Source organism: Melospiza melodia, chromosome 3 (assembly GCF_035770615.1).
Source record: "Melospiza melodia melodia isolate bMelMel2 chromosome 3, bMelMel2.pri, whole genome shotgun sequence".
In the NCBI taxonomy this organism is placed as follows: Eukaryota; Metazoa; Chordata; class Aves; order Passeriformes; family Passerellidae; genus Melospiza; species Melospiza melodia.
The window spans coordinates 7,154,660-7,177,899 of NC_086196.1; the positions used below are offsets into that span (position 1 = coordinate 7,154,660).

At 38.2% G+C, this 23,240-nt stretch overlaps 1 protein-coding gene across 19 annotated transcripts in view; it reads right to left on the bottom strand.

The window, feature by feature from the left end:
- DLGAP2 (DLG associated protein 2) overlaps positions 1 to 23,240 on the bottom strand; it is a 455,404-nt gene that overhangs the window by 36,885 nt on the left and 395,279 nt on the right. For all 19 annotated transcript variants that reach the window (XM_063150740.1, XM_063150738.1, XM_063150739.1 and 16 more), the window contains 2 exons: positions 16,374 to 16,521; positions 13,057 to 13,276 (listed from right to left, as the gene is read on the bottom strand). In XM_063150740.1, the coding sequence (XP_063006810.1) occupies positions 13,057 to 13,276; positions 16,374 to 16,521 (368 nt within the window). The remainder of the gene's footprint in view (positions 1 to 13,056; positions 13,277 to 16,373; positions 16,522 to 23,240) is intronic.

Sequence of the window (23,240 nt, forward strand, 5' to 3'; positions counted from 1 at the left end):
ATGGTAATACTGCTGAGTAGCCAGGAAGATTATTCCAGCTCTGGAGAACCCGCAATTTGGTGGTTTGGATACACACAGTAGAAATACAAGGAAGATTTCCTGATCATTTATGAGCAACAGTTTAACTGATACAGCTGGAAGAAGAATATCCCTCTTAATCTACACTGTATTTGTCTAAACTTGCTAAAAGTTACTGTTGATACAGCCACAGAAATCAGTTATTCCAGCCATATTCCAGTGCCAACAAAGTTTATACTAGAAATAAAATTACTAAAATAAGTCAATTTAGACATAACTTCAGGTTAGCCATAGACCTTCACAGACACAAGACAGTAGGAGAAATGTGATCTATTTGATGAAATAGCAGTGGCTGTGGGTGACATTCAGAACACCTTTCAAAAGGCAGCCTTTTAATAAATCACCACTTTTGGTCCATTTGCAAGATAGAACCACCTGAGGGGTTTTTACAAATCAATGTAACCATTAAGCACTTAGTGAAAATAACATTATTTAGGCTGAGAGCACAAAATTAGCTGGGTGATGAATTTACATGAAAGCACCATCAATTAAAGGAAACGGTGGTGGCAGGAGTAAACTGGGTTTTGTGTTTTGTAGGGAGGTTTCTGCAGCAGGAGGATAATTGCTCCGCAGGGAGCTGGGAGCTGCCCTGGAGGCAGAGGTCCCAGGGGAGAAACACAGGGCAGATGCCCAGGCTGGAGCTGGATCTTCTGCTGTGCACAGGGAAAGTCAACACCAACCCTGAAATGATTTCAGAAGAGGAAAAAAGAGGCCTTCTCATAATGAAAGGTGACAACCAAATCTAACCCAGTATCAAAATAGTACTCAGTTTATTGAAGAGTCTTTGGTGAACACCGTTTTAGCCAAAGGTTTTGGAAGTCCCAGCTAACATGACTGTCCCTGAAATGCCCTGAAATCTCTTCACTGTTCTCCATCATGGTCATTAGAAATTCTGAGTTACTCCTAAAAAAAACCCCGTACATATAGATGCCTAACAGTTACTTCTCAAAACACAGAATGATGATCATTAAAAGAACATTAAGAAATCAAAGGGGACTTTTGAGGAAAAAAAATCACAAACACTAAAAGAATTTATTTCTCACAAAAAGAATTAATTATTTGATGATTTTTCTAACAAGGCATGGATGTCAAAAATAAAAATACAAGTCCCCATTTAAAAGAGAGGGTGTTGGGACACATCTTTTTATATATGCCTTTTTTATCTTCCATCTACATCAGTCTCTGATTCCAAATATCATTAAAAGCAGACTGTAGTATCAAACAGGCCAGTTTAATTGTACAAAATAATCTGCTTTCCTTAGTCAAATTCTGAAATGTTAGTAAGGTGTTTCCTTCTTGAATCAGTTATATCTTTAAAGTTCAGTGATAACAAAAAGATTTCAAAATGCTTTGTTTTAACATGTGTAGCCTCTGGTATTTAATTAAGAAAAACAGATCTGTTACAATGATGAGGAAAAGGTTGAATAAGACTGGATCCAAGTAAATCAGTAAATCAGTCTGTTTGGATCCAAGCTTTCCATTTTCAACGTGTGCCCTCAGTGAAGACTTTAAAACCTACACTGCTGATTGGAGTCTCTTCTTTCTGCTTTCAGTGCTGAAGCAGTATGTACCCAGGCAGGACAGAAAAGAGTGATTTGCTCCATTACCTGACCCTAGACAGGCGCCTGAATGTAAATCAAGTTCTTCAGAGGGCTCCTCTAACACACCCACTTGTGCTTAAATTGAAATACTGTCTGTGTGTGGGTGTAGGGCAGGCGAGGGAAGCATGTCCCATCCAGTCCAGGCTTCTCCAGCCCTTTCCTTTGCTGCTCCCTGGAAAGGTCCACGCCTTTGCTTGCTGCTCTGGTGGTGAAAGATCCTGTAATTTCTGAGGGCTTTCTATATTCAAGAATTTCTCCATTTTAGAGGGTATTGAGAGTGAGTTTTTTTATTGTAAGAATATTCAAACCTTGCAAAAGTAGTCATTAAAACTTACCACTGTCATACTGTGATTCAAATTCAAGAGATAATTTTGGTTTTAATTAAATTAACTCCTTTAATTAAATTCTGAATAAATTTCTCTCTAACATAATCAGAGAGATGCTTTAGTTGTTAACCTATCTTTCTGCTTCTTCCCTTTTCTCATTCAGGCTTCCATGACTAATTCCCAGCCAGTAAAGAGACCAGAGAGCTTCTCATTAGAGAGACAGTCTTGAGTTTGTGTATCTGTAAAAGGATCCTGTTTTTTCCTTTTGAGATTAAACACTAAGAAAAAGTGATATATATATCTCACTGAGATATATATATATATATAAGATATAAAAATATCACAGTGATAGTTTTATGAGATTTTTTCCTTAAAGACTGCTTACACCCAGACAATTTTTATCAGCATAGTTTATATGATGGGCTGCACTTTATTTAAACCTGAAATCATTGTCTGGGTAGTATGCATCTATAACTTTGCAACCTTTTTTCCTGTTGGATCATTTTACATATCTTGTGATTAAGTAAATCTGGATATTTGTTACACCCTAAAGTCAGATGTTAATTGGTAGTCTCATGTTGGCATAGTCTGTGAGGGCAAAATGTTGCATTTATCCTGGGCCAGTATTTTAAGTAGGGTCTTTTAATAACAGCGAATTACATCAGAAGTTCGAGACAGTTTTTGGGAACTATACATGGGAATTCATCTCACCTCACATCAGTTGCTGATAAAAACCCAGTCATCCAGGTCCAAGTTAGCTGTCCAATCACTTTTAGAATTACTGTGAGAAAAATAAGCAATTCTGGGGGCAATTCTTGCCCATTTTAGATGCTTATTTTACCAGGAAATGAATCATCCTATGCTTTTCTCTGTCAACCATAAAGACAATCAAGGACAACCAGCTCAAATTAGGACAGCTAATTTTGACAGTTACCATCACTGGCAGTGTTCAAGAAACAAGTGGGCCTGGCACTTGATTTAGTTGACATGGTGGTGTTCAAAGGTTGGACTTGATGACCTGGAGGTTTTATCCAGCCTTAATGATTCTATGGTGCTGTGAAATACCTAAAGGGATGAGAAAAGCTCCAGCCAAAAGCTCTGTTCCTGGGACACACTGGTTTGCACTGGGATATAACCTCTCCTGTCTTTTGTAACCAGTGCTCATTGGAAAGGTGGGAGCTTCATCTCCTCTGCCCCACATCCCTGGGAGCTGGATGGTGAAGCAAATGTGAATGGAATTGCCCTGCAGCAATGACTGAAACCTTGACCCCTTCTGCTGAAGCTACTACATAGCAGCCAGTACCAGCTTTGCCCGAGGTGTCTTTTTAACTCCAGACAGGCATGAAAAGCAAACCGTCTGTATTTCTGTAATTTTTTAAAATAAATTACCAGTTTGAAGCAGTAGATTAGACCATGCTGTTAATCCCATTGAAAATGTTGATATTGAAGTCAGTGGAAGCAGTCCAATTCATACCATCTCAGGATCTGGACCATTATATTAACATATTATTGACACAGACAAGAATTGTGCTGCCTATATACAATTTTTAAAAAAGTTTTTCAAAAGAGCTCATCACTGAGACACTGCTGCCAAATAAATTGCATATTAAAAACCTATTTTTTAAAGCAGCATCTGTCTTTGACATCTCTCTGATAAACAGAATCTGTGCAGCACTTTAAAAAACTACTGAAATCATTAACATGACACATAACCTCAATTAAAAATTACTGTGGTAAGGCAAAATTACTGGATTTTTTTTTAAAATCTGTGTGTGCAACCGGTCAGCCTCGATATTCAGAGTAGATCCTTTTAGTTCTGTACATCTATCTGATTTTGTACAGGAAACTAGCAATTAAGAGGAAATGTTACCACTAAATTTGGAAAAAGCTGGAGCCACTACAGTCTCCCTGGAGAAGAAATGTATAAAAGCAATTACTCTAATAAAATAATTCTGCACACAAGATGTTACCTCCATATTGAGAAAACTTAGGTCTGTAGGCAGCTCCATGTTACATAAATGATAAATATGTTTTGACAGTGTAATTAATGTTAGTCTCAAAACAGAAATGCAAATCAAACAAGACATCAAGATCAAAAAGTGTAGGCCTTTGCTAAAATTAACAGAGATGTGGGCAACACAAACCTCATAGATTTCTGATGGACTGCTTACAAAGGGTTCTTATTTTAGATCAGTTAATTAGTAAGAAATTATAGCCTAACCAGTATCCTGTAGATGACATGGCAAAGTGCTGACAGCTGTACTGCTCTTCTAAACAGTTCCTATGTGCCTCTAAATTACTGAAGTTGCATTAAAAAACAGCATCTCAGTTTTTCAATTACAGGAAGGAAAAAATGTCCCTTTAACTATATTTCATTTCCAAAATATATATGTGCGGCTTTTCAGGAATACAGATTGCACTTGTCACATTGTCAACACAGAAAGAGACAAAGAAAAGAAAGTTCCAAACACGAAGAATCACTCTTCTTGTGCTACTCTTTTCACATTGAAATAAAAAAAAAAAAAGAAAATGTTTTCCAGTAAAATTTCTTCTCAAACTCCCATGTACCCTTCTCACTCAGTTAAATTAATTTCCATCAGCTTCATAAACCCCCTCATGAATATATTATGTAGGCTTATAATTGGTTTTGTTTTTTCCATTTTCTATTCTCTTTCTTACAGTAACTATGCGTTGCTTGTCATTGTATTTAATTTACAGTAAGGAATTTTAAGAAAAGTAGGATGAGAAAAAAAATTAGCTTACTTACCCTTAAGGAAATGTTGCATAATTTTATCACTATATTATGATAATCTGACATTAAGGAACATAAGTGATTACTAAATATTTTAAAAAAATGCAATTTAGTACCTTTAAACAATTAATTTAATCCACAGAGATTGCAAGTCTGGACACAAACTCAGAGTGCACTTTTTTGTCAAATCCAATAACCATTTTAACCAAGAAGCAGATGGAGTAAGTATGAATGTCAAAACCAGTGTCAAAACCAGTTGAAACTAAAAAAGCTAATTGCAGGCTCCCATCCCTGTATTTCAGTGTAGAAAATGATGCTGTTGTGTTTTATCTCTCAGATTTTAGGTTCTCTCAGTTATCCTTGTTTTCAGTGGGACCCAAGTTTAATCTTAGTTTTCATCCTATAATGCAATTTGAATAGGTTTAACTTTTGCCTCAGATTAATGAAAGTTAGCTAGCTATGCAATGCTATTATTGTAGACTATTTTAATAGACAACAGAGAGAAACAGGGATGTCCAGAGGACCACTTCTGTCTCAGAGGATACAAATTATAAAGAACATAGATATCCACTGGCTATAATAGGGAATTAAAATGATTGCCTTTAAAACATACATTTTAGATATATGTATCACATGAGATGAAATTTTATGACTGAAATTTGTATAATTTCTTAGACTAGGGGAAGGAGACAGAGTGTGGAAATACATGTTTTTTCTGGACACAGAAATGTCCGAAAAGGTAAAGAAATGCATATAAAATTCATGACTCATTGATGTGTCCTTGATAGGCTGTTCTCATTCTCAGAAAGCCCAGTGATAGGTTCCTCACTTCAAGCTATCTTCCAGAACCCTGGGTGTCCCCTAGTTGCCCTTGAGGAGTAGCAGTGTGCTCTTGGGATTGCTCTGGTATTTGTGGTGCATATTTCAATGGACTATGTACTGAGACTGAACCTTGGCCTTACAGCAAGTAAGACTTTGTCAAGACTAATCAAAGTGCTATTCATTGACAATAAAACACCTCAGTGTAGCTTGAGGTTTGTTGGTTCTGTGTTGGTGCACAATAGGATGCATACACTGTACTCAGTCTGAGTCAAACTCACCAAAACATGGGTACCAAAGCCTTCCTCCCAACAGTTTCTGGTCTAGGTCCTGTAGAGATGTCTCAAATGGTACCAGTCAATTGTCTCTGAACTAATCAGTTTGTTGTCATGGGAACTTAGACAGCTACATTGCACAAAAGCATCTATGTTTAGTTGACTTGACCTGGAGTTTAACCCAACACAATTCAACTAACCTGTCTGGTCAAAGGCTAATTCTGTCAGGTTATGCCCTAGACACAATTTTGGTGTCTTTATTTACTCTGATGCTTTGGAAAATACCCTTTCCAGGATGTTTTGAGTATCAGGTTTATCAGTTGTCTGTCTAGGGTAGATGAGTCTGAATAAGTTCCCTGATGCAGAAATGGATCCAATGATATTTGTCTAGCTAGCACAGCAAGGAATGTAGTTCCAGTGCACATATCATCATTATGGCTCCTGACACATACACATTCAACAAAACCCAGGACTGTGCACATGCAGAGCTTCTGAAAAGACTCCTTGGAGGTTATTTTCTTTCCCAGGAGGAGAAGCACAGGGAGGGTCCTTCCTTCTTTTTCCCTGCAAGGAAGCACAATGAACTGGTGCTTCCAGGGTCACACCTGTCCTGTGTGCTTCCCTCAGCTGCACACACAAAGCCCTCTGGCAACCTCAGGGTAAATAGCTGGGATGAGATTTACATCTGCCACTGTCAGCTTCTACCACATCAGGAAGGGTTAAAACCGAGCAGTGAATCACCTTCCTTGCATGTTACATTTTTCTGATAAATTCTACTTCTTTTTTAACCATATAATGCCATAAAGAAAACATAGCTGAGAAAACTCTTTGAACAGAACAGCTTTGAAGCCAAATTTTGGCAGGGGAGGCAGCATAGGTGTCATTTTTAATAAAAAAAGAACCAGATATCTGGCAAATCCAGTGGGTATGGAGGAATTTTTTCAAGCACAGAACAGCACGAGCAAGAGAGAAACAATTATTACACATTTTAAAACTAACCATAGAGGGAAGGCAGTGACTTCATTTTTATCTTTGACTCTGAAGATAATCTGTACCAGGGAGAATGAAAATTATGAAAAGCTCCTGGCTACTGCTCCAACTGCTTTCATGCCTCATCAGCTTGAGGAGGCCAGGCAGCCCTGATTAGCACAGCCTTACTCCATCTCCAGGAATCCCAGAGTTGTGAACAGCTGTGACAGCTCCTTGGCCCTCTTGTCAAAGTCCTTGAACCAAAGTGTTTGTGTCACCTTCATCCTAATGACTTTCTACCACGTAGAGCTGCTCTCAACAGCAGTGTCAGCATAGCAGCAAAACTTCAATATGTAAAAAAAATTAAAGACTAATTATGCTCTCCAGATACACCCAGAGCAATGAAAATTATGTGTGTGTATTCAAGTGTAGAACTGGTCTCATAATTTGTTAGGATAAGATATATTTTCACAGTATAGGAACACAATTTGGCACAGCATCAAAGGATTAACTCAGGCTGCCCAAATGCTCCAAGAGATAGATGGTGCTTCCTGCAGAGAGTTAGAGTGTCAGATAATTCCATAGAGCCCCAACAGTAATTAAGGAAAGTCAACATACTAAATTAGGATTGATAACACAGCCTTCTATATCTTATTTGAACTCAATGCTTTGTGTTTTTAAACATATCTGTTGTGGATTCCACTGCTAGCAATGGATACCAGTAAAATCCTCTCAGACTGAGCGTTTATTTCCATAGAAAGAACAGAAATTGTGGAGATGTTACTTCATGCATAAGTTTTCCCCCATTTGGCTGGGTTGTCCTAGCCATAGTGCATCAGATTAAGAAGATCCAAACAGCCACCTGGATGAAATGTCTCATACTTGAGGAAATGAAAGAAAATCTCACATCTATAACTCATAAATGATTTTTCTTTTAAGAACCGAAGAGCAATTCCCCCTCATTTTTTATATTTATATAAATTTATAAAATTCCTTCTGAGTTTTTTCTTTCCCAAGCTCAGAAGTGCTGATACTTATGTTTTTCTCATGGGAGGGGTGTCATATGTACCAGCTCCATGTGTGTAGCTCCACTCTCCTTATATGTGGCAAAAAAACCTGACAAACCAGTAAAACCTTAAAACAATAACTAATCTTATTAGTGTTCAGATAGCAACCAGTGAATCAGTCCTTTTAGGGTTTGGAGGGGTAGCCATGCTATGGAGCAATACAATTTCTCCGTAAAATATCATATTCTCATTCATTTAGTTTTGTAAGTAATGATTATGCAATCAGTTCACTGACCATGAGAGTTTTGTGGCTAAATATCAAACATGGGCTGTAAAAATTCACCTTACATAGCCCTTTATTTGAAAATGGAAAGCTGAAAATAGCTTGAAGTCCAGAGAAGGGAAACCTGCAATTCCTCAGGCATCCTGAGCAATTGTAGGAGTTCTAATTGAAAACTTCCTTATCCAATGTGACCTTGCTTGAATTAATTGGTTTTGGAATTAGTGCTGAATAGTTCTGTAAATGTGGAATTCTCTGAAGTTTACTCATTGCCAAACAGAGTCCAGCTGACTGCTAAAAGTAAAATGGCCCAAAGAGTTTTCAAAAATTAAAATGACCCAAAGTCACTTCATCTTCCTCAGTGAAGTCTTTAGCAAGCATGAGCTGAGTTGATCTACCTACTATGAATCAGAAAAAAGGAGGTGCATGCACAACTGAGAGAATCATTAGGATTGGAAAAATCTGACAGATTGCATTATGCTACATTTTCTAGAAGAATTAAATTTTTTTTTGCAGTATACTGACAACTTAGGGCTAGTAACTCTGTTCCCTAAATTCAGCAATGCTTTATGCTAAATTTCTCTCAAGATTACCAAAAAATCCCTCAGGTGGGAGAAATTACTTTGGACTGACATTTAACATAGGAGAGAAATCCAGGATGCCTTTATGTACCCTGACCAAGTCCCCATTGTGCTGAAGTCCATAGCTAGGTGGATTTTTTACCATTAATCCATTCATTTATCATTAATCCAGTAAAAAAATACTGTTATAGCCAAAAAACCTGGGTTAGAGGAACATGTGGAGTAGTTTTAAGGAACTGAAAATTATCCTCTCTTTTATTCATCAGACTGAAAACCAAAGAATTTAACAGAGTCCACTCAGTCCATGCTTGTTGCTGGAGAAGGATTTCATGCATCTGATTGAGTCACATATTTAGCATTTGTGGCTAGCTGCTTCAATTTGAATATAAAAGCAATATACACTGAGAAGTTATTCCACCTGATGAGTAAATATCCTGAGCACTGTCCAGAGGAATCCAGAGAGAATGGTTCTCTCAATAAAGATGTGTTTTATTCATTTTATACAATGTATATAATGTCATCAGGAGAACATAAGTGTGCCTCCAAATCTGAAGAGATGATAAGTTGGTGTTCAAGTTGGCCAGAAGTGCAGAAGTGCAAGTACCAAGTTACTCTCTCTCTCAGGAAAGGGATTTTAGCATGTTCTGCTTCACAAGAGACCATGCTAATTGCTGCCTACATTACCATTGCAACTCAATGTTTCAGCATTCACAGTAAAACCAAACTAAAAAAAAAACCTGTGAGGAAACATCCTGAAATAATCTGTAACACAAGGAGTGATTAATACAAAGGACTCTCTCTACATAGAGAACTTGTAGCAAAAGTAAGTTGACCTTCTCAGACCAAGGGGGAATGAGGGAGTGATTAATACCTTCCAGATGTCCTTGTTGGTTATGCTCTCATAGTACAGTCTGGTGCTGTACCACAGACTCCGAAGCACTTTTCAGAGAGGGAAGCCAGGTGTTGCAGGTGGGATAAGGTGTGACTGCTCTCCATTTCCCAGCAGGACTCTCCAGCCGGGGCTGGCTCTGGCTCAGCTGGAGCTGGCACAGCCCCAGCGCCTCCAGCAGCCTGTGCCTCCCCCAGCCCTGTGCCACACTCCCTCCCGGCGCCTGCTGAGCTGACAGGGGCATGATGTGCTTCGACAACAGGGAACCGGCCTGGTGCTACCTGGAAAGTGACCCAGTTTCTATGAGCTCTTCCTGAAAAGTGAAACATTGCTTGCAGGAGTGGCAGAGCTGTAAGTCAGTAGCACTTAGGATGACTGCTGCACTCAGTGACTTCCCATTCAGGAAATTACATGTTGTCTGTGATGGAGGAGCGAGGTGGGAGGCAGCAGCGGCTGGAGCTGCATTTTCTCAGCTGTGCATCTGACAGCTGTGGCTGGATACGGTTCAGAGACACAAAGCATATGCTGCCATTCAGGGCTTTTAACATCAAGTATCTTTTACTGGCTTCATTATCTCCTCACAAAATGAAACGTGATGGCTGGAAATGCCCTAACCTCAATGAAAGAGGAGTCTCAGCAGGGCTCACACAGGGGCCAGGTCTAGCTTACCATAGGCCAGCAATGCTGGCTGTCTGCTTTGCACTGCCACTTGTCTCATTCATTTACACCTGGGGCAGCAGGGAGTGCCCTAGGCCTTGTGACAATCTCCCTCAGAGGGGGAGAAGACTGGTTCCACAAATAATTAAACTACATGGATCCACGCACAAGTTATGTGTTCTTTAATACAAATGTTTCTCTGTAAAGTTGTATGCTGTTAAGAGCCCGATACTGGTAGCACTTTTCCCATCTATTAGAAAATCCTATTAGCATAGTCCATTAATAATGTCCCACTTAATATTCACTATAGTTGCAACCTCCTGAAAGTTGCAAATGCGTCTAGGAATATTTTAGGAAAATGCATGCTGTAAATATATATTCTACTTTTTACAATTACTTTTGTAATTGAATTCATAGAGAATTTTAGTTTAGGTTTACATTTTTAGTTACAAGAATTAATTTTTAGCTAAGCCTATGTGCTACGAATAAATTGCTTTATGACAATGATAAGGGGCAGTCATGACCTATATAACTAAAATTGAATGGAATAATTAAATTGAAATGACTGTTAATTTTCTAAAAAACTCCTTTAGTTTCTTTGCCAAAAAGAATTTGTCACATCAGAAGCAAAAAAGAACTTAATGTAATTTTCTTAAGAAATAAAAGACTGAATTGGAAATAAAAAGCTGATGTGAAAGTCTGATCTTTCTGACATTTATTTGAATGTCAAATGTCTGCCAACACCGCCAACACCATTTTCACATTTCAGGCAATGGCTTCTTTTACAATTTTCAAAAAGGGATGAAGAAGTCAGATTTTTGTAAAAATTATAGTAAGGATAAGAAATGCAGTATTTCCCTCCAAAGTGACAAGGACTGAAGAGAGAAAAATGGAAGCATTACACCTAGAATTTTAAAAACAACAACTTTTTGGCAACTGAAATTTCCCGTCAAAGTGAATCTCATAATCCTTACTCTTCTTTTATACTAGATAATTCTTTCTGATTTGCATATTTACCTTATATAGAAATTGTTGACAAATTTGCTCAGTGGCACAGAGATGACATTTTAATTACAGAATCACACTCAGAACTGTATACAGTCCATAAGACTGGAAATAAGTTTGGAACAGGAAAACATCTCAAGTCATCTTTTTTTCCCCAGATTGTCAATATCACCTCAGCACAAAAAATAAAAAGGATTACATTGTGAGCAAGAAAATCTATCTGATGAATAATTTCTGAGATGAGGGAGAAATTAGGACTGAAATGAAGGATAAAATTTTCAAAACCACAGTATTTAACCAGCAGAATACTAATCAATGCACAACCTGTCTCATAAGCATGAAAAAACACTGTGATGCAAACACACTTACTACCTAATCTTGTATTTTCTCAAATATATTTTATTATTCAGCTTTTTCACTCTGAGGAAAATAAAATAAGTTCTTTTCAGTGAGAATTTTGGGCTTATGTAGCACATAAACTCACGACAGTTTAGGTAAAAATCAGCCCACTTGGTAACCAAGGTGATTCTGAAAATATTCCAATTCAGTACTTGGAGCCGATTCCAAAATAAGCATCTGTTGTGTCTCTTGCCATGGAAGGTGTCTTCATAATGATCACACAATAATATATGATAAAGATGAAAATTAGTCTCTGGGGTAGCAATAAGATCTCATTTTATATCATGATAGCATCTCTATTAATCAAAGAACAGAAACATCCCTAGAGGGGGCACTGTAACCAACAATTTCTAGCTTTACACAAAGTTTTACATAACAATTAAAATACTATGCTTAAGATAAAATAACATTTTATGCTACTTCTGGAATGCAAATGTATATTATTCAACCATGGCTTCCTTTCTAAGCTCCCACTGTTCTGTTATACAACAGACTTATCAAGCAAATAAGTTAAAAAGCATTTTTACATGATACATTTTGAACTCATTTTTACCTTTGGTAGATGGATAGCCAACACTACAGCTTAATAGCATGTGGCACTGACAATATCATTTTTAGGAACTGGCATTAACATATTTGGAAATGTAGAAGCGAATTTGGATCAGTTTACAAATAATACATACTTCCTATAGATTTCATTTTAATTATTGAATGGTTCTCTGTGCAATCTTTTCTCTACCAATATATGCTAAAATTCTAAAATGGATAAAACTACTGTCTTTGCTAAGCAACTAATAAAAAAAGAGAAGGTTGCCAGAAGAATGTTAAAAGATCTGAACAATGAGTGTTATAACAATGAATGCTAATGGACAATGAGTAACAGCAGATGTGTGAAGCTTGCCAAAATGTTTACAATTCAGTGAACTGGTACAAGTGATTACACCTTCCCTAAAAGTAATTAATTACCTTTTACATTAACTGCCTTTGAGTATTTAGACCAAATATTTTTAATCTTACTTCTCTTTTTTTTTGGTACTTTATCAACCTAAATTAAAATTAGCACAACTAATCTAATTTAGAAGATCAATTACTTGACAGATAAACCACATAAATGTCTAACAATATTGAGATTATATCATTTGCACTTGCATTTTTATATTTTTACGTAGATAACTGCATGTATGTGAAATGAAGGTCAAAAACCCAAGTCCATTACATTATGCACACAGTAATCTTCCCAGAAAGAGCTTATTCCAAGATGTAACCACAATAGTACAGTATTAAAAACATAAGAATATTGGTATCAAACATTATTTCTACACAGCAAAAATGCTTCTAGTGTCAAAGCTCCCTTGAGAAAACAAGCTGATATGTTTTTACATGCACAGAAGTGAAAGGGTCAGGGGAGACTGGCTTACCTGTGGTTGACCTGATGGTTGAGGTGATGTTGGAGGATGTCAGCGCAGGGATACATTCATCATCTTGGGAATAGCCTGCCTGAATGGCACGCAAGTAACTGTGGCTTCTTGTTCGGAAACATCCAGGGAGGTCAAGGGCATCCATTGCCTGAGCTTCAACTTCACTAAACACTGATTCACACACCGATTCAAATTGCCCATTAACCTCTGCTTCACTCATCTGAATAAACAACAACAATGCATTTGATTTTTGACTTGCTTTTTTGTGATCATCACGGCCTCAACATCTCAAATGGACACCTGTACATTGATGAAGAACTGTTTTAGCAAATAGTTAAAATGTAGTAATCCCTTCTGATCACATTCACATTGCTCAACTTAGATCAGCTGTTTACACATCTCTATTAAATGCATCACACATGCCATACATTAATGCTCCATTCAATGTCTTTTGGCATAGCTGAGAAGGGACCCAAGCCAAACTCTCTTCCCGGTTAACTGGGTTAGCCATTCACTCCCACGGAAGAGCCTTTTCTTCAGCAGCGCTGTATAAAACCTGACACTTCTGCCAGCAGGGGTGCTGTGGAAGCCTGCCAGGCCGAGCAGCCCAGCTGTGCCTGCTGGACCCTCCACCCCGCTGTCCCCCTGGGGTATTTCAGCAGCTCCCTGCAGCGCTTAGGCAGGACCCAGCACCAACCTGCCAGCCCCGCCTTCAGGCTGGGCATGAGCCAACACTGTGCCTGTTTTAGAGGCAATTTTCAGGATAAACAGGTCTTAGGCAGAGTGGCCAGGCTTGGGGAACCTCTCAGTAGGAAACCATATGTCACTGTTTTGAAAATTAGTGCCTTAATTCTACCTAAAAATGTTTTTCAAATGTTCACTGAAGGCAGCCCTAACTACCTGTAAATGTACCTGAATAACCAAATATTATTTTTATCCAAAATCAGATAGGAAGTTTACATGAACAGATATTTGCATGACTTTCTGAAAATAATTATTTTCTAAAAAGTGAGTGCTAGAAATCAGAATCAGTATGAATAATTTTACAAGTTAAATTTATGGCTTCACTAAATGGCACATCCGGTTGATATTAATTTTCCTATACAGCTGCTAAGTGCTCCTAGTGCTTTATTCATTATGGAAAGAGAGTCCCATAAAATGTTTCAAATGTTTTAGGGCTTTGGTTAAGTAAATGGAAATTTTATAGAGACGTTCCGATGATTATGAATAACTGATAATTTTGTGTAAGACATTTTAGCTACTGAAAATCTTCTTAAAAGAATTAAATTACTCTTCATAAAATTTGCTTTTAATAAAGCTAAGTAGACTAATGCAATCTCAAAGAGATAAAAAAATTTTACTCTGAACTAGTTTGCAATATTGTTGATCAGGAAATATATGGTAATTTAATCCATAAACTCAGTAAATCTTAGGCACTTATTTTAAACTAAGGTTATTGACAATAGAAGATCAAAAGTGTTCAATCTGAAATTAAAAATATATACCATGGAATTCAGCATTCTTCTTGAGTCTACCCTTTGTGAGGTGTGAAAAAGGAAGGATCTCACAACAAAAAAGCATAAAAAATCTCACAAATTATACAAACTGCTATTATGTAGATGGAACAAGAGGAGGATGGAAAAAAACCAGGAAAGAGCAAAGGTTCAGAACTTGATATTATAATACATTTGCTTGGGGCAATAGCTATTAAATGGTCTGGAAACAGCTGGACTGTTAGGTAGGAATTTTGTGGCTAGCACAAAGTTGCATAGGTTAGTGAACACTGAAAAAGCAAGGAACTATATCCAGCAGGTTTAGTTAATCTGGCCAATTGAGCAATCTACCTGCAAATGAAATCTATTGTGGACACCTTCCAGGTAATGCACACTGAAATGAAGAATTTTAACCACTTCTGAAACCAATTAATTATCATGGACAGCTCAGTGAATATCTCTATTCACAGACATGGTCAAAGAAGCAGAAGATTTTAGACTAGTTCTATGTGGGAACATTGTCAGGTGGCAGCTGACAGCATTTGCTTTGAGTGCAGGATTTAATACACATGAAATTTTCTCAAAAGCAGAGTATAGAAAAAAGTCAAAGAAACCAATAAACAGCATAATAAAAAACAAGGCAGCACAATGATGGGAACAGTTTTCACAAGGGAGTTTCCTTGTGAAAAAAATAGTGAAATGTTTGGAAAATGACTAACTGTTTCTAATTCTAATGTGTGCTACATAACATTAAATTTGGAATTACCTCACACAAATTAAGGAATTTGACTGAAGGGCATCAGTCAGGTTAGCCCCTCCCAGCTCTCTGCAGTCAGTGGAGACTGACAAGCATTTCCAGGGGGCTCTCAGCCACTCGGATGTTCACTGTCCTGGAAGAAACTCTTTTGCTCCATTAACCACAGAGGAAGCTTTAGTTGTTGCCTCAGTTAAAAGCCTCAATTTAGATGAGTTGAATCCAGGCCTGAATAGCCATGCAGTACAAATCAAATATGAATGAATATGAAATTGCTTTAAAAAGATTTCTCTTTTAACATAGCCATTGTGTATGTATACCCTTAGGTGGCTCACTAAATGGTCAAAGAAATATTAAGTACCATGTCTGAGAAGGGGGCAGGGCCCATCTGTCATGAAACAACACAGGCAAGAAAAGTCAGGACCAATAAATATTAGAAACATTAGGAATTTTGTGTAAAGTCCTCTGCTACATAGAACATGTATGTAATTCTGTTGGCTTATTGCACTTCAGGTGTGATTCAGACCTCACAGACATAAAGCCAGTAGGGAGGAAAATTGTACCTTTTCAGGAGTCCCCATACATAGAATAGTTGATGGGACTTATTCTTTCACCCAAGAAGAGTGAGGGATTTGATTTAGGATGAAACACTACTCCTTTGGAGCATAATTTTTTTCAATCTATATCTTAATCTGGCAACCCAAATTTACTGAAATAAGAGCAGGTATTTTCAGATTATAAGGATTGTAGGAGTGTACTCTTCACGCTCAGTGTGAATCTTCTTAACAATTAAATATTTAATATAGACTGAAAATAAAAACACCAGTATTTATATTTGTAATGAAAAATAAACTGAAAATATAATGTTTGATAGTGTTTCTTTGCCTCTAGTATTCAGTATTTTTCTTGAAATTTTGAGATACATTCCTCAGAACTGAATTACTTCCACAATTCACAACCCCAGTTTGATATTGATTTAAAAAATGCAAAAAACTTAAAACCATCCACTAGTTACAACTTTCATATCTGCAGTTTAACCTATAAGAAAAATAATAACAAGAATTTCCCACCTGACTAACACAGCTGGCCTGACTGAGCGTGCTCACTGCTCTCATATAGCTCTGATTCCTTGAGCGAAACTTTGGGGAATTGTAGTTTGCAGAGGGATCCAGGTTGTGACCCCCAGGCACGTCACTTGCAGTTTGAAGGTAGCTCTGACTACAAAGGAGAAAGGAAGAAAGAAAGGAAAGGGTGTAAAACTACAGATGGTATCAATTAGGACACTAAAGGCAGTAATTTGTATGAGACACACAAACCCACTCCCCTGGGTCCAAATCTTACTTTATAAAGCATCATAGACCTATTGTAGCCAAACGTCTTAGCACAAGCAGAAAACCTGTCTGTGGCTCTGCTACCTAGATGGTATGAAATTTAAAGTCTTTGCTCTATTTAAACATCATCAATCCTCCTGGCTATTAATGTTGAACATTACTAAATACAAGGTCGAGGTCAACAGGAACAAAAAACACAGCTAAAGCACAAGCTAAAGTAACTAAAAATCTTTTTTCATAGATAAAAATCTGTTACTTGTAATCTGGTTTTCATCAGGGTTTTAAGCAACAAGAGCCCTTTTATCTTCAAAGAATTGATATAGTTTTACAAAAGATTAAAATATTCCATGTTCAGCTAAAAAAATAAATTAATAAGGTGCTCAGAGCAACTGCATGAAGCTCTAGAAATTGTTTTATTACAACACTTTTCCCATGTTCCAGGACTGGGACCATAAAAGCACAGTGAGCCCTCTTCAGTATGCTTTCACACAAAGAGTATGCTAGTCTCCATGTTTTGTTTTAAATGTATTGATAACATTCCAGAAAAATGAATAAACCTGAGGAAAGCACAGTACTTTGCCTCGAGTACAAAAAATTAAACCAGAGTTCTCAGAATCTTTGTAAATCAGATTTTAGAACTTTCCCCTGCACATCAGTGCAGAAATGAACTAATGTCCCATTATGCCAAACAGATGATATTTGTTTTCATACAGTAAATAGGCAGCTTTTATATTTATTCCTTAAAGGTAGCTTGAACAAAAACAGTTTCTGGGAAGGTAGATTTGTGCCAGTTGAATGCCTAATATTGGCCATACAGTTGCTTCATGCTGAGCTGGCAGAGTTGGTCAGTCCAGCAGTGTCTGTGCCATGTGCCTGGGCTGTTGGAAATTTCCCAGTGAAGGGTGAAATTTCCTCTCTGGAAGAACCAGATCACTCAGCGAGTGAGAAAGCCACAGGTTCAACTCCTGCTGCAAGATGAAGCACAAACCAGAGTTTTGTTTCTGAAACCATATTTATCAAACATGGAGCATGACCACAGGCTGGTGCTTGAGGAAGACCTCAGCCTTCCTCATGGAGCAGACACAGCCTGAGTTTGGATGCAATCCCTGAGGAGCACTCTAGGAGGAATCTCAAACAATTTATCATGGCTTTGCCTAGAAAAGCAGAGTACTGAGATCCATCTCTCTGTGTGGCCATGTCCTTTGATGTGTGATGTGTGATGATCCAGTATTCCCTCACACCACCAACTGCAGGAGCAGATGGGATTTAGAGACCCTTACACTTGGGAGGTCTGTTCTCAGGCATTTCCATGTGTTCCTCTATCTCAGGGTCAACATAGACATAGCCCAGCTTCCTCAGTGCATCTGCCTTAGATCCACAGAATCATTTACTTTGGAAAAGGCCCCTGTGATCATTGAATCCAGCTGTTAACTGAATGCTGCCAAGTCCACCGCTAAACCTTGTCCCTAAGTACCACATCTACATGTCCTTTAAATACCCCCAGGGATGTTGACTCAGCCATTTCCCTGATAATCATTTCAATGAAGAAATTTTTCCTAATAAATTCGCTGGAGCATATCCAAAGAAGAGCAACAGAGCTGGTGAAGCAAAAAAAAGGATGGATTTCGTTTTCATCTTTGTTCAAGGGAGACATTCTTTCAAAATCCCAAGAAATTTCCCTGGAGAAACAACCAATTCATTTCTTCCTGTCTATTCCTTTCCTTCTGTAACCTCATGCCAGAGATAAACTATATGGAAACTATGCTATAACTGTAAAACCAAAATGAAAATGTATGAGATTATTGCAGGTATGTGCTCAGAGGTTAATTAAGTCATTACAGTCAAAGTGATTCTATGATTAAGATAACAGGCTGATAGCGGGTCTAATTTGGTTCCAGATGATAAAAACAAGAGCATTTTTTGTTCCCATAGGTATGAAGACAAATATAATAGATTAGGTGAAGTGGTGTAAAGCCTCACTATCCACATTTGGTTGCTGGATGTAACTAAACTGCCTTTCCTCTATAGATAGGCTGATGATTGACAGCTGCTCTGTGTCATTCTGATTTTTGTATATGCTTTACTTATGGAATCACAGAATGGCTCACGTTGGAGGGGACCTTAAAGATCGTGTAGCTCCAAACCCCTGCAAGGGCAAGGACATCTGCCACTAGACCACATTGCTCAGAGCCCATCCAGCCTGGCCCTGAACACATCCTGGATGGGGCATCCACAGCTTCTCTGGGCAGCCTGTGCCAGGGCCTCACCACCCTCACAGTCAAGAATTTCTTCCTAAGATTTAACCTAAATCTCTAAGTTCAAAAGTGATCCCCCCTTGCCCTATCAGTACCTGGCCAGGTACAAAGGCCCATTTAGGTACTGGGAGGTTGCAAAGGAGCTTTCTCTTCTCCAGGCTGAACACCCCCAGATCTGTCAGCCTGCCTTCACAGGAGAGGTGCTCCAGCCCTCTGATCACCTTCTGGCCTCCTGTGAGGCTGATCTAAGGGATCCACATTTTCTTGTGCTGAGGACTCCTGACCTGGACATATTATTATTCCAGGTGGGGTCTCATGAGGGTAGAGAGACTTTTAATCTGTCTGGTATTGCCAATAAACTCTTTGATGTTGTTATGTTAGCATTTTTCAAAACAAATAAGTCCCTCTTGGGTGTTCTGCTTGCCATCACCAGGTGGCAAAATCTAAATTCTGAGTTCATAAACAGTTTGTTAAAGAGATGTTTGCAATTTCATTAAAACATGGGCTACATTAAGAAAAGATAGAAGGAACACAATTAAATTAGAAATTACTGCATGAAACACTCAAAATTAATTAATTGAAACCTGATTCTAATTACTATCCCCTTCTAAATAATGATTTAAAACCTAGTATTTAATTAATCACATTCTGGTTCCTTGTTAGGTATTTCTATCACTAAATAACATCAACAATTTTTACAGCAATAATTTCTTATGGAAAGAAGCCCAGTATTCCATAGTACTTCTAAGCAGCTGAGTTTTGATGAATGAGTGTGGATATTACCTGATAGTTAAATGATTTTTCATTTATCAGAGGAGATTAATTGATTCATGGAACTGAAGCAAAGTAAAAGAAATGTTACATAAAATATAACAGCCCAGAAAAGCAATTTTACACTCATTTAAGTAACACTTTGAAATTTTCCTGATAAATAGAAATGATTAGTTTTTATTTCTAAGATATAATCTCAAAGTTATCCTCTAGGATAACTGTGTCAATGATGGTGAAAATTATGACCTTGCTATAAACATGATCTAGGAAGTGAAATACCAGAGTTATATGGGGAAGTTGCTCTCAAATGTCATGATCTGTTGCCCAAGGAAATCTCATGCTTGTCAACAGTGCTAGAAAACACAAGCAACACATGGCCTTAGTAAATGCTGACTTTTTAATGACATCCACTCCATCTATAAGTTTAGGAACAAAATTCTTGGCCTTCATCTCCAGAACATCAAAGTTCTTTTGCTTTGAAAAAAGAAATCAATTTTCTTTTATGTTCTGTAGCAGCATAGATGATCTTATACCTCAGCTGATCACTGCAGAAGGGCAAGACAAGCATGTGCAAATGAGATGTTTTAACAGATCATCTTCAGGACCACTAAAAAAATATGCATAGTAACATCAAAGAGGTGGCTCTAAAAATCAGCACTATGGAGAAGCAGGAATAGGGTGAGACTAACAGGAAAAATTAAATTAGTGTGTCTGCTCTCTTCCCACTTGCTTTTCTAAATAGACTAGATTTTAGGAAGAGATGTCCTTTAAAAGCTTTTCTGCCCCCAAGGGTTACTTTCCATTTTCCATTGGCTTCAGAAGAAGTTCATGGCAGCCAGGCAGAGGTCTTAAATTTAATGAGAAATATCTTATCTGAAAGAAAGGCTCAAAGCCTAAAGAAATTTTGGGGAAAAAAGCACTTCCATGTAATGACCTTACAGCTGTTGAGAACCTCTGCTCTAAAAGTGAAGGACTCCCAGTGAAGGTAGCTAAATTTGCAGTAGCACATTCAGCACTCAGCAGATTGCCTGAGTGTGTTCAGGGAGGACAAATACTGTATTATAACCAGATAAAGTGAACTACAGCTTGACATGTTTATCTGGGACAGTATAACTGATAGCATAGCTGGGATAGCCTGTCACCCTGGCACAGAGTGAATGGCAGTGAGGTTAGGCTGCATTTTCCAACAAAATCAAGAATAAGGGAAGAGACAGTAGTCCAAAAGAAGTCCTAAGCAGTTTCTAAGAGTCTTGCATTACAGTCTCCATTTTCTTGCATTTCTCTAAACTGCAAAAACTCAGGCTTCTGTGTCTAAAGCTCACATGTTCTGATGATCCTACTCGAAAGCTACCCCTTCCTCCATGATCAGAACTCACATTTGCCAGAACCCCCAAGGACAGGTCTTTTTCATTCTTGACCCACACAGATCCTAATCTTTACTGTGTCCTCTTTAAGTCCTAGCTAACAGTTTCCTGTTCAAGATGTTCTAAAACACCCCCCAGAAGTCATCACCGGGCCACTTATCCTTCTGTTCTCTGCAGATTACAAAAGTGCCCCCAACACCTCTATTTGTCATCAAAGTCCTGCTCAACCTGCTGAGGCCGCCTAATTCCATCCCCTCACTCAGGAGACTGCCACTAACCCAAAACCTCTTTGACTTCTTGTGCAAACTAACTGTTCTTTCCCACACTTCATCAAGAGTAAAGTTTAAGAGCAGAATGGGGGAAAATAATTGCAGGAAAACATCTGTTACTTTAACCTTATCACAAGTAACAAGATGTGCTAAAAGAAACTCAAGCCCAAAGAAACTAAAAAGGATGACTTTTAAAAAAACCTTTGATTCCAACATCCCCAATTTAAATTTGTGCTTTTCCTTATCTTCTAGTCATCCTTAACAGGACATATATAAAAAATGTAGAAAGAAATTTAAGTTTTCTTTTACTGCAATCAAAAAGCACTACATAAGGTTCGTGAAGAGATTTCAGAAGATGGAAAAGGATGTCTACTTCTCCTTATCTTTTCCCAACTTAGGCCTTTCTAACAGAAGACTTGGAAAACCATGAGCTATTTAGAACATGTTTTAATGAAGGGAATATTAATGCAAGCTAATCCAATAGCTGCAATAACACATTAATGATAAGGGAAGGGCATTAACTAATGATAACAGAAAGATTTATTTCCTCATCTTCAGCAATCTAATACTTAGCCTTCCATTTCCTTTTATATTAATGGTGTATTTGTTAAAGGAGTAGGATGCTTTAAGAGACAGCTAACATTATTTCGGTTTTTTTCTCTGAATTCAATTGTTTTATATACTTGTGGAAAGTTTATGGAAAGTTTATGGAAAGTTTATAGTGTCTGAAGTAGCGTGGTGACTTCACATATGGCACTGGGGAATTGGAGGCATTCCCACCACGGTGTGTGCCACAGCACCTCACATCACTCAGTCAAAATCTTTCACTTTGGCCCATCCTTTGTTGTCACCGAGATCAGATGCTGATGAAAACCCAGGATGGTTTGTGGAATGTCTCCTGAAGTCTCTTGGCGCTGCTGCATGATGAGTATTGCTGTGAGCTGGATTTACAGCACACAGTACTGCACCAGGACTTACACAAACACTGCATGTTTTGCAGAGGACGAATTGTTTTGTTGTTTGGTGAAAAGGTATGTATGGTAACAATACTCTTTTACTTTTAGGACAGCTTGAAATGCCAGAATTAGAAAATGTCACGGTTTAACGTCTTATAGCTAGTCCAGGGTCAAAAGAACACAAAAAAATCACAAAATCACAGAATCAAGTAGGTTGGAAAAAGCCTTTGAGGTCATCAAGTTCACCCTATGACTTAACACCACCTTGCCAACTAGATCACAGAACTGAGTGCTATGTCCAGTCTTTCCTCAAACACCTCCAGGGTCAGTGACCCTACCACCTCCCTCAGCAGCCCATTCCAATGCCCAAACACCTTTTCTGTGAAGAATTTCTTCCTAATGCCCAATGTAAACCTCCTCTTGTGCAGCTTAAGACTGTGTCCTCTTGTCCTGTCACTTGTTGCCTGCAAGAAGAGCCTGACCCCTGCCTGGCTCCAGCCTCCTTTCAGGCAGCTGTAGAGAGTGATAAGGTCTCCCCTGAACCTCCTCTTCTCCAGGCTAAACAGCCCCAGCTCCTTCAGCTGCTCCTCACAGGATCGGTGTTCCAGACCCTTCACCTGCCTTGTTGCCCTTGTCTGGACATGTTCCAGCACCTCAATGTCCTTCTTGAAAAGAGGGGCCCAAAACTGGATACAGGAATTAAAGTGTGGCATCACCAGTGCCAATGTGGTTTAACCCACTACAGCCAAGTACAGAGTAGAAGCTAGAAGCCCCCTTCTTCCTAAATATTCTAACTCATGAGCAGAAATACTTGACAGCCAAGACAGCCCCAGAGGAAAAATGGACTATATAACTCCTGAGAAAGGGATCCCAGTCACACTGGTTTCATTTTGTATTTTACTGTCTGCATTTTCTAATAAGTGATTGACATCACATATTTTATCCTAAACCTTATACCATTGTATAAAACAGTACGATTGTGATGCCAGCA